This window comes from Cynocephalus volans, chromosome 10 (genome assembly GCF_027409185.1).
Source record: "Cynocephalus volans isolate mCynVol1 chromosome 10, mCynVol1.pri, whole genome shotgun sequence".
In the NCBI taxonomy this organism is placed as follows: Eukaryota; Metazoa; Chordata; class Mammalia; order Dermoptera; family Cynocephalidae; genus Cynocephalus; species Cynocephalus volans.
In genome coordinates this window covers 118,758,872-118,771,439 of record NC_084469.1, presented here as the reverse complement: position 1 = coordinate 118,771,439, position 12,568 = coordinate 118,758,872, and the positions used below count along the sequence as shown (strand labels likewise).

General features: G+C 48.1%; 1 protein-coding gene across 3 annotated transcripts in view; it reads left to right on the top strand.

Moving 5' to 3' along the window:
* The first annotated feature begins 10,820 nt into the window (after positions 1-10,820).
* The window catches only part of CDH13 (cadherin 13), a 1,069,738-nt gene continuing 1,067,990 nt past the window's right edge, over positions 10,821-12,568 (top strand). Inside the window, exon 1 of one of the 3 annotated variants that reach the window (XM_063110061.1) lies at positions 10,821-10,988. In XM_063110061.1, the coding sequence (XP_062966131.1) occupies positions 10,944-10,988 (45 nt within the window). In that variant the 5' untranslated portion in view covers positions 10,821-10,943. The remainder of the gene's footprint in view (positions 10,989-12,568) is intronic. The other 2 variants (XM_063110060.1, XM_063110059.1) reach the window with 2 other exon arrangements.

Genomic DNA, 12,568 nt, shown 5'->3' with positions numbered 1-12,568 from the left:
TATTACAGAAACTATCAAGAGCCCCTTTCACTTACAAGTTTCTGAGGAGTTAGCAGTTCTATAAAGCTCTTTTTGTTAGTGTATGAAGAGAGACAGTAGGGCGGGCTGGTTAAGAGTTTGTGTTCTAGAGCTGGGAGGTTCTAGAGCTATTCAAGCCCCTTCTCCATTAGCTCTATGCCTCTGTTTACTTGTTTTGAAGTGGGGATACTGATAGAAATAGCCTCTTAAGAGTGCCATAAGTATTAAACAATCTGACATGTAAAGGAGCTTAGAATGGTGACTGGCACGTGTTCAATACGTATTAGCTACTCGTTAATTATAATTAACAATGAAATGAAATATGACAATATTTTAAATAAATAATAAAAAGAATAGTAAAATAGTAAATTTTATGGTAAAATAATGAACTCCCAGTTAATGTTGGTTGTTATTCCTGCAGTCAATCCCACCATGCAGCACAGTACTTGGCAGATGGCAAGTGTTCCAGAGTAATGAGTTAAGTAATGTGCCTAAGTCTGGCTCTAGTAGGTGACAGGATGGAATTTAAGCCAAAGCTGTTTGACTCCCTAGGCTGTGCTTATTAGCAAGAAAGGAAACCAAGGCTTCAAGAATGGTGATCTGTTCTCCACTTGAGCAGAAATAGGCCTTGGATACAGGCCTGGCATCCAGGATCTGACTCAAGCAATGCTTTCTCCTTTGTGCCATAGGTCCCCCACCCCAGGGCAGATTTTTCTGTCATTGGTAATCAGGAAAATCATATTTCATGTGGAGCTGGTTAGGAATAAATGAGAAAAACATGGGTGTAAAGCACTTGGAAAAATACCTCCCCTGTAATAAATGTCAAAGCTCTCATGATTATTTTTCATGAATGCATTTATTACTGCATAGATGTTATTCTGAAGTCCCATGTGTGCTTGGCACTGGGAGTTTTGAGGATGTAGGTGAGAATTCAGACTTGCCCTCCCCACCTCGGGCAGCTTATGGTGCAGTGAGGGACTCCAGTGAATGAATAATAACATGCTCTAAGTGCCTTTAACTCAGCCTGGATGGATCAGGGGCAACTTCCTCGAGGAGGTGGCATTTGAGGTGGTCCTTAATAATGAGCTGAGGCTCACCAGGTGGACCTAGGCCTGAATAGGGGATGGGGAGAATTTCAAGCCAGCATCATGTGCAAAGGTCCTGAGGAGAATGAAGTCACTTGCACGAGATGGGGGTGAATAGTAGAATGTGTGTATGGCTGGTCCTTGAGCTTTGCTGGAGGAGATAAAGAATAGCTGGGTAGGATCTTTATACATGGCATTGAATGCCAAGTTAGGGCTTTAACCTGAAAGCAATGACAAGCCACTGGAGGTTTTATATAGATAGCCCGAAGGCCAGGAACAAAGTTGCTGTCATTCACTGCAGAGTGAAATAGAGCCTGGCCCATAGCAGATACTTGATACTTATTGCTTGAATTAAAAATTTCCCTGGCAACAACTTGTAAGTCAGACTGGGGAGTTGAGGGAAACTGGCAACCTACACACCAATTACTTAGCTTGATTCCGGAGAAGTACTTCTTTTTAACTTTACCTTGCTTCTTCTTATCAAAACCATTGCTGAATGTATGAATGAAGAAATGAGTACACAGTTGTCCTGCTCGACTTTCTTTGTTAACAGAAGACAATTTATGGGCATGTGAGGCATGTTAGCTGAAAGCAAAAGTCGGTAAGTCCTGGAATAAATAACCATTCAACCCCCAAAGAATAATAACAAGGCTGTGAGCATCTTCTGGGAACGTGCTAAGATCTGTCTCTCCACCCAGAAGGCTCCACGACGACTCATGGGAATTCTTTGTTCTATCTCTTGACACTCTGTGGTCTTCAGAGTCTCCTGGGGACAAAAACTAAATCAATGGATTTGTTACAAGAACAAGAATCTGGCACTTTGCAAAGGCTTTAGATGAATTCCTGACCTGCCAGGTAAGAGGAAATAGCACTGACAGTACCCTACCATATCGTGCCCAGGTGTGCCCTGGCTCACCTCAGTCTCTCCCGAGTCACCTTGAGAAAACTGGGTCCTCAGTTCACCTGGGCATGTCCCACAGCCCACATGAGTTTGGTCTCAGGGCACCTGGACCCTCGGTCTTATGTTTGATACAACACGAGCCTTTCAAGTGTGCATACCTGCTCCTGGCCAGATGTCTGCCCAGTGCTCCCTGGCAGTGTCTGGCAGTCATCAGCCACCAGAACACTTGTTATTCCTGGTGAGATGGATGCATTGTGAGAGCCACCAGCCCTTCTACTCTCATCAGCTGTAAGGTCATCTGTTCATTTTTAAAAAAAACAGATTATTGGGGCCGAGCCCGTGGCGCACTTGGTAGAGTGCTGCGCTGGGAGCGCGGAGACGCTCCCGCCGCGGGTTCGGATCCTATATAGGACTGACCGGTGCACTCACTGGCTGAGTGCCGGTCACGAAAAAAAAAAAAAAAAAAAAAAAAAACAGATTATTGAGTGCTTATCCTGAACTTGGCGTGGTTCTAGGTGCTGGAGTAAAATGATCGATAAACACATATTTAGTTGTCATCATGGAACTCATATTCTATTGAGAGAAATAAACATAAAAAGAAGCTAACAGCCAAAAAAAATAGTGACAAAGTTCCCTGAAGGAAGCAAATAAGGAAATGAACTAATGAACTGGTGAGAGACGGTTCCTCTTCTGAAGAGGTGATGTATAGACAGATTCTGGGAGGATGAGAATGACCTAGAAGTGGGGAAAAGAATATCCCAGATGGAGAGAGTAGAATGTGCAAAGGCCCAGGGGTAGGGCAGGGCTCGGCTTTTTTGGTGGGTGAGAGAAGAGCAGAGAGCCTTGAGCAAGGGAGGCGGTGGAAAGGAGACAGCTCTGCAAGACCTCGGGGGCTGTGCTGAGCTCCCCTGTTCTGTCATGTGCTAAGAGAAAATCTTATGAGGCAAAATGTACTCACTTTGAGCTTTATACAATGGAAGCAGGAGCAGTGTAGACAATGATCATTTCCGTGTGGAGTGTTGGGACTGAATGGGGACACGCAGAAGGACTGCACTTTGAGCTCCTCCACTGAGATGCTAGAGGTGTGTTGCTGGGTGGTCTGTTTTGCTGCAGGAAATACAAGCATTGCAAAGAACAGACTTGCGGGGCTGGGATGCACCTGCATTCCTTCATTGATATGCCCACTTGTGTCTATTGAATGTCTGCTTGGGGCTGGGCAAGGTGCAGGCAACAGGTGTCCGAGGGAGAGAGACAGACATCATCTCTGGCCTAATGGAAATCACACGCCAGCCATTTTAAATCCACAGAGGCTCAGACTGAGAAACAAGAGTCTTGGGTTTGCCTTTTCCGGCTTTCATTTGGTTAAATTCTGGCAGCCATCACACATTCAGAATCATTAAAATGTAGTTTTCTGTGCTTAACTCTCTCCACAGATTAACTTTCCCCAACTCATTACAGTGGTCCTGACCTTGGTCTGTTCATAAAAGACCACAGAAACCATTAACTGGGTGGGTTGCTTTTTATAGGAGCACAGTTTTATCTGCTAGAGACATTGGCAGATTTGGATTACATTGTAAATACATTTATCCACTACAAACATTCACGGATCTGCACTGCACTGTAAATAATTTTTCCCAAGTAATTGTTAAGTGATGGCCTTCCAATCATGCTGGCATAAGAAAAACAAGAGAGATTCAATAGCTTTGCAGTAAATGTTCACAAAGGAACCTGGGGATTTGCAAGCGGATGGCCAGCTTGGATTAGGTGGGTGGAAGGAGAGGACCATTTGGTGAGCTGATAAATTATTAAGGGCTTGAATTTGTGATAGACATTACATGTTGGTCATGCCCATGTAAATGTCTATTCCGGGTTTAAGTATTCAGCTTTCAGCCCGTTCCCTGAGCTATACATAGTCCCAAGAAGGAGGTTCATTTATATATCAGTTAGCTATTTCTAGATAACAAATGGCCATAGAGCTATCTGTGTCCTATGACAGTAAGCATTTATTCCTATGGGTCTGTGGGTTGGCTGGGGTTTGGGAGGTCTAGATTGGACCAGTCTGCTTCTCCCTAGAGATCTGGGATGGGCTGGGGTGGCTCAGCCTCATGTGTTTCTCCTCCTCATTGGACCAGCTGGACAGCCTTGGCATGTTCTTTTCATGGGGATGACAGAGGTGTAAGAGAGCCAGCAGAAACTCGGGAGGCCTCTTAAAACCTACGCTCAGTGCTGCACATGGTTGTCTCCAACTCCTTCTATCTGCCAACGCAAGCCGTGTAGACAAGCCTGAAGCCAGAGGAGAGGAAGTTCACCCCTTCTTCAGTGAGTAAAGGATTAGATGCAGGGAGGGAGAGCAATTACAGCTCAAAGCTACAATGCTGTATTAATAAGAATGTTTTCACTCATCCACCACTGCCTAAGCTCATGTGCCAGACACCGTGCTGGGTGGCAGGGGAAATCACCATTTCATGTTCCTGCACCACTCACTGGTTAGAAATCTGAGAAAAAGAGTTCTTGCTCTTGTTTATTTATAGGGTCTGTATAATGGTCTTCCAAGAAGCCTCTTCCTCAGTTCTGGCCCTCGCTTCAATCCATCCTCTGGTGAGGCCAGAACGATCTTCCTAAAATGTAAATGAGATCTTGAACCTCCCCGTTGGAGCAACTTGAATAACTCCCTCTTGCCAGTAGGATAAAGCTCAAACTTCTGAGGCTGGCATTTAAGCTGGTTCTAACCTAGAGCCCCAGACCACCCAGCCTTGTCTTCTGCCATCCCTCTGGTCACCGGCCCATTCCCCCAATGCCCCCTCTTCTTTGTTCTAGGTCAGCAGTTGCCCATTTGGGGACCACAAACAGGCTGGAGCTTGGGGCATGGGGGCCATGTGTAATTGTAAGAGATATCATCTGAATACACACTAAGCATTGCCTGTCAAGTGAATAAATAATCCATGCCATACACAAAGGCACTGCTATTTTGCAACTTTATTTAGATGGGATTTTGAAGAATAAATTTCAAATTCAGTTAAATGGAGATGTTGAATTATGAGGGTTTTTCTTTTTCTTTTTTCTTTTTGCTATTATTTAGTTTCTCATCAACAAATGCAAAAAGTACAACTTCTGTCAAGTGGAGATCCATGATGGTTTTGACACATAGAGAAATCAAACACAGTGGACCCCTGGACTCTTCTTAAACATATCTTGATCCCTAGCTCTGGCTACCTTGACTCTCCCTCTCTTAGCATCTTCTGTGGCACACTGTAATAGAATTACATCTTTCTTTCTCTGCCATATTTTCTCGAGCACACAAACCATGCTTTATTGCTTCTTTCTCTGTTGCTTAGCTCAGTGGCTAATATGCAATAGGAACTTTATGAATATTTTTGAATGAATGAATATTTGTGAGTAGTGGAGAATTCTCTAGAGTAGTGGTTCTCTAAGTATGCATTCCAAGGGCTTGTAAAATACGGAATGCTGAACACCACCCTAGAGTTTCCAAATCAGTAGGTCTGGGTGAAACCTGAAAATTTTTATTTCTGACAAGTTCCCAGGTGATGTTGATGCTGCCCACCTGGGGGCTATACTTTGAAAACCACTGCCTTACTGAATTGACGTTGAGAGAATTCTCTGCGTAGAAATAACCCCGGCCACTAATTTTGGGTAAGGGAGACACCTAGAGGGGGGTTTTAACTGCTTCTTGTTCACAGGATAAAATTGATGTCTGAATGCCTGATTTTGCTTCTAAGGAGAGACTGAAGTTCTAAAGACAGGCCAATTTAATCGAAATGGCCTACAAGCCACTCCTGGTTTCATCTCCACTACTAGTGCAGAAGTCATCGTTGTATTAAACATATGCAGAAAGGACACTGTATTAGGGCAGAACCTAAAAAGATAAAGGAGTATTTTCTGCCTTATTTTGAGATGTGTGGCTCTTCATACACTGAGGAAATTCAGAAGGATGTCACACCCCAATTGTCCTCCATGAAAGATCTCCAAGCACCCACATGCTCACACTAGCTTCTGTGGAGTGTTCTCTACTATGTCTAGTCCTGGCCTAGACCATTGTGAGAAGACCTTACACTATAGAAGGTTGAATGCCATGGCCACCTTAGCATTGCACATTTGCAGCACAGAAGCCATTTAATTCACCTTCTCAACAAAAGACTTTTAGGCACTTGCCATGTTCCAGAATGTTCTAGAAGCGGAGCACACTGCAGCAAAAAGAAAGAAATGGAGCTTATGTTCTAGAGGGAGAGACAGACAACAAATACACTCCCCATACATACCCCACAACAAATGTAATTACTGGTTAGCTCTGGCTGCCTAACTGACCACTCCAAGATTTAGAGCAATTATTTATTTTTAGCTCACATACCTGCAGATCAGCTGATCTGGGCCAGGGCTCTTCTGGGTTTGCTCAAGCATCTGTGAACCCATGGGGAGCTCATCTCTCCTCCTAGGACCAGTGAGCTAGCCCACAAATGCTCTCCTCCAGGCATTGGTGGAGGTCCTGTTGAGAGCAAGCCAAAATGCACAGGGTCTCCTGGGACCTGGGCTTATAACTACAACCATGGCTCCTGCCTCACTTCATTAGCCACGCAAGTCACACGGCCACACCCAAGGCCAAGGGGCAAAAGGTGTTGATGCAGGTTGGAGTGAAGGATTGAGGCCGTAATGCAAACAAAAACACACAGTGTAAGGTCAGGCAGCACAGAGGGCTATGACATGAAGCAGTGTTCATGGCTGGATTGCTCAGGGATGCTACTTGTGGTCAGTGTTTTGGTGATCAGGGAGACCTGTTGTAGGATGTATGTATTGTCATAATGATCTTGAGTGTTTGTAGCAGGTTTTCCCATTGTGAGGGGTGCACCATTAGCTTTAAGGTCTGTAATGCTGTGTGGTGTGGACTCCCTCCGTGCTGTCCCAGATATCCCTGTGATCCAGGGCTCCAGGCATTCCTGAGAGCTGTTCTGTCTCATAAGGGCTCCTGTCTGGTTTATCACTGCTCTGTGCCAATGCCTCATCACTGCAGTGCATTCAAAGGGTAGCAAAATTTGCATAAATTATCTCCACTGGACTATGCACCAACTGCCCCCTCCCCATACACACCCCACCCGTGTGCTTGTGCATATACACATGAGCACATGCACACACCCACCTCCACACGCTTTGGAATGTCTTCCTTCATATTGGCCAGCGAGAGGAAATAGTCTCAACTCCTGGCACACACAGGAGGCAGCTGTTGGCTGTTGGATCATTCTGCCAACTCCAAAGCCAGGCTGATGCACCCTGAAAAGGGGTGCAAACTTTGAACGCATCTAAAGGCAGACAGTTTCTTGGGGAGCACACAGCTGTCACATCAGCTAGGGTGTGGGGCTTAGTCAGGGCCGATGTTGTGGGAGGTGGAGAGGGGATAGGTTGGGAGTGGTCTTCAGCTTCAGTATTTGTTTGCCACCATCAGTCAATCCATCAAACAAAAGATCCCCATAGGGAGCTGGAGGAGAAACAAAGCAAACCAAAGGAAGGAAAATGGATTTGTTCTTCAGAGGCCTTTTATCATTGGAATGAAATGATTTTTCTTCTCTCTTTGTTGAACAAAACTGATCTCATGTCCTTTGGCAAAATGCACATTCTGTGACAGCAGAGGCAGAAGGGACAGAGGGAAAAGGTAACATCCATTGTTAAAACAGTCCTTGGAGTGCTGCATTACCGCTCCCATTTTATTGATGAGAAATGGAGGCTTAGGGGGTAAAAGCAAGTTGTTCAATGAGAGTGGAGTCCGGATATCCTGATCCCGGTCTCACCTTGCTGACAGTTCTCCTTCCACCTGCCTAGGCTCAGAGTGCTCAGATATCTGTGGCTTTATGGAAGTGAGCCTTGCCTCAAGGCCTAAGTCAATTCCTCTCAGCCCTGAACAGTCAATCTGTGGAGACTGAGGTGAGGAAGAAACAGGACTAGCTCTTTGGGCATGCTCACCTGGAATCAGCTGGGACAAAAGCCCAGGGCCCTGGTGAGTGCCTGAGCAGGTCCTGGCAGGGGACAGAGTCAGCAGGACATCAGCCAGGCAAAGCTGCTGCTATCTTCACTGGTACCATCAACTCTCGAGGTCATCCATGGCCTGGGAATCACAGCCTCTGGTTACCTGTCACAGGCCCAGTGCCCTAGATTTATAAACAGGCCGCGAATGTGAGGTCAGACCAGAGAATTGCCCTTGGCCAAACCAAGCTGCCTCACCCAAGATTATTCTTCTCCTTGGAGGAATATCCAAACAGCTGGTCTATCAGGGACAAAAGATGCAGCCCCTTGACTCTGTTCAGGTCATCTCTGAAGTGCCATTCTAATCTCAGAGCTCCCTAGGGTCAGCTGAGGCCTCTCCTGCAGCTGCGCCATAATTCGGCCTCTCCTTCTGCCAGTCTTACTTCCCTCACTCTCCTGCAGACGTCGTTCCTGAGAACATGCCCCAATATGCCACCTGCACAAATCTTCATGTCAATGCCTATTGCCAGGGAAACCAACCCATCTCACTCAGGCACTTACATGTTCCAGCCTTGCAGTGACACATGTCACTTTTGCTCACAGCTCATTGGCTAGATCTAGTCACATGGCCCACCCCAACCACAAGGGGACAGCAAGTGCACCCCTGCTGTGTGCCTAGAAGGGGTAAAACTGGAAATAGTTGGTGAGTGGCACGACTGACGGTGGAACGGGGAGGTGACAGAAAGGGCCGTTGGAACCATGAAACCCACAACACTGCATTGTCTTCGGAACGCAGCCTTGGATGCCCCCTGCTCTGAGCAGTGCTTCCCTCGACGGACCTGCGGCTGGCAGAACCTGGCTACACCCTCCCTCATCTCACCGTCTGTCCCCTCATGGTTTCCCCAGCTGTCCTCTGTCCTTTCTCCCCTATCTTTGTGTCTGCTCGGTTCAGAGAAGGATGGCTCCTCTGGAATGGGGAAAAAACAGGATATTTTATGATGCCTTGATTGAAGCCTGTTTGACTCCGAAGTACCCTGCTTTCTTCTTATCAGTGGGCAAGGTGGGTCTCCACACACATGGACTGCAAACTGTCGTCACATGTCACATATCACAAAGACTGCTTTTCTCAGAGGCTCAGGGGTGGATGGCCCCACTTAGGTAAAGAAAAGGCCAGGTGAATCAGACCGTCTTTCTTTCCCAGTGTCTTCTGGGGGTTGTCTCATTGACATTGCTGTCTGTTGAACCCACACTGGCTAAAACAGCCAAGCCTCAGATGGCGATGAATCTTTATCTATGACCTTGGGACCCCATGACATGACCTTATGACTGAATGGCAGACCAAAAAGGAATCTTAAAAACCATGTCAGTTTACATTTATTGAGTGATTATTTTGTCACTTAGTCCTCACCACAACCTTATGAGTTCAGTACAATTTGACTTTCATTTCACCAGGGGACAGATGGAAGCACAGAGAGTTTGAGTAACTTACTAGTAAGAGGCAGAACTGAGGGTTGTTGAGAGTAAGCAGTGTGGCTCCAGACTCTTTGCCCCTCCCCACCTTCTGCTGCTTCTTGATTAAGTCTAACCATCCATTCCTTTAACACACTATTCACTTTGTCCATGTTCCAAGCCCTATGCCAGATGCTAGGAACATAGCCCAATCCACTGGATCTCAGCATGGTCCATCGCTCAGTTTCCTGCTATCTGAGATGTCACATAATACATTTATTCCAGTATTTTGTGCCATGGATAATTATGTCAGAAGACATTGTATACATGTTTCCATAACAAGAATTTTGTAACTTAAATGTTTCTCATTGCTTTGGCCACCAGGAAGCTCATATCCAAATCAGAGCAAATACACTAGAATTTGGGCTCAGCATTTCAGTTTTCTCAACTTTCTGTCCCTGCTTTTCTATTTTGGTTGTATAAATTCTATTGCTCAAATGTCCTTTATTCTAAAACATTTTAAATCCTATTTTGTAGTAGGCTGCATGAAAATGATAAAATAAGGTCTATACTGCATATTCTTAGATTCCTACTGGAGAAGGCAGACCTAGATGTCTTTCTTAATCTCATTCCCAAAGCACCTCACTGATAAAATCCCTGGAGCAGTGGCTACTGAGTCCTTGCAGGTAGCTCAGAGGTTCTGAAAGGTCACATCCACATAGAGAGGAAAAAAAAAAAAAAGTTTTCTCAAATCGTGGCTCCAGCTTTGGTGCCAGATGAACATTTGTGGAGTAGGTGGCCAGTCCAACTCTCACCTAAGCAGTTAAAATCTATTGCCCCTTTGATAGATTTTTTTTTTTTTTTTTCCTGCAAGCTAGAATTGATCTGTCCTTTCTGTGATTTGTGAGATGGCAGACAAACACCAAACATCATCACGACTTGGGCCACATTGGAGAAAGAAAAAAAAAAAAAGAAGAAGAAGAAGAAGAACGAAGAAAAAGAAAAAAATCCACTGTCAAGGCTTTCCAGGTGTAGAAAGGGCTGGAAATGTTGGGGTCATTTTATTTGATTTATTGGAAACAAAGTAGATCTGATTAACATTTTAATAAAGAGAATCTTTTTGCACTAGGCTGGAAGTGGCCGCCAGTCTCCGGTGCAATTCCATTCTCCGGAAAAGTGGAATCTGCTGGCATTGCCCGGCGTGATTTGTGAGGCTGGGCCCCAACAGTCCGAAAAAGCAAACGGGCTGCCTCCTCCGAGGGGGCTCGCTCTCCGCGCGGGGCTCGCTCCGTATCTGCCATGCAAAACGAGGGAGCTTTATGAAGGAATCCGTCTTGTAAAGCCATTGGTCCTGGTCATCAGCCTCTACCCAATGCTTTCGTGATGCTGCCGCTGATCTATTTGGGAAGTTGGCTGGCTGGCGAGGCAGAGCCTCTCTTCAAAGCCTGGCTCCCACGGAAAATATGCTCAGTGCAGCCGCGTGCATGAATGAAAACGCCGCCGGGCGCTTCTAGTCGGGCAAAATGCAGCCGCCAACTCCGCTCGTTCTGTGCGTTCTCCTGTCCCAGGTAGGGAAGAGGGGCTGCGGGGCGCGCACCGCGCCCGCTCTCCGCATTCCGATCGCCGGGCGCCGGCAGGGCGAGGGGGCTTTCGGGGGTCTGGGCTCCCCGCGCGGCGCCGGGAGACAGCCCGGGGCTCAGAGGGCGGTCATTGCCAGCTCTGGAGATCCTAGGGGACCCTGGCTTCCCCTCCAGCGTGTGTGTACGTTCGGGGAGGAGGAGAGAGCTCCGAGTTCTGTTTTGCAAGCAGGGGCGACATTCTCGCCTACATCAAGTGGGGTAACTTTGGTTCGCCTCCTCCAGAGGCTTGTGCATTGGAGAAAGGCTCAGTTGGAGGCGACTCCAGCCCCGCGCTGAGGGACTGGAGCGCTGCCCGGGTCCGGATTGCGGGCTGCCGGGCTGGAGAGGCCGAGCTGGCGCCGCAGACTTCCCGGAGCTCCCGGGCCCCCTCGCCCAGCCCCGCGGCGCGCTGCAAGACGCCTCGGGCCAGCCAAGCGCCGCAGCCCGGCTGCTGCTGTCGCTCAAAGGCGCCGGCTCTGGTCGCGCCCGCCTCGGGGTCCTTTCCCTCCCAGACCCCGGCCCGCCAGGGCGCAGGCCCCAGCCCTCCCCCGTCCCCGCTGTCCAGCCAGAGAAAACTTCAAGCCTTGCCCGCCTGGGTCACAGCTGCCCCTTAACCCTCGGAGCACTGCGGCCGGGGAAGGGCCCGCCGACCAGGAGAGGGCGAGGGGGACGCGGTCCTCCCGCAATCACCTCCGCATCTCAGAGGTCCGGGACCTGTGTGCAGGAAAGCAGAGCTCCGAGGCCAGGCAGGACGGGCCGGCGCCTGAGGGGCACGCCCAGCCCTGCTCAGGGGCCTGTGGTTTCTGACAGCACCGGACCCAGTTCCCCAAAGCCTCTCTGGCAGCCTTTTAGACTTGGAGTGAGCTGGCAGCGTGTGAGTAGGTGGGAAAGAGCAGGGTAGGGCCAGGCAGAGAGGAGGCAAGGAGACGGGGAGCGCCTCAGGGTGCTAGGAATGGGTGCTGAGTTCCTGGGCAGGACTCCTGGGTGCCAGGGGCAGTGTGCATGTGTGAGCTTGTGCGCGAGAGGGCGGAGAAGGGATTTAGGGTCCCAGGCAGAGACCGGCTTGGACAGGGAGATGCGTGCAGCCTTCTAAGGGAAGATCACTGCTGGGTCAATGTTGGGGTTCAACTCTGGAAATGGGCCAGCTTCCCAGGAATGCAGTGACCATGGAAATGACTCAGAGGAGGGGTGGATGATAGTGCCGGGGAGGGCAGAGGAAGGTGCCCGGCTGCTGAGACTGCTCCCCTGCTCCTGACTTCTTTCTTCCCTGGATACACAGACCCCATTCAGGACTGTCCAGTTATAGCTCCTCTTCTACCAGGGCTTTGCTGGTTCATTTTCTTGGGTCCCCGTAGCCTTCAGTCCGCCACAGATCCTATGCCTGGCTGTGAACCAGCTTTTCAGACTATCTGGACTCTGACTATCCCTAAGGCTGTGTGTGTGCATATATCCCAATCTAGCAATGTGGTTCAGAGTATGCCTCAGACAGAAAGGATTCAGGCAGATCCTTTCTGCCATATGCTGGTTGG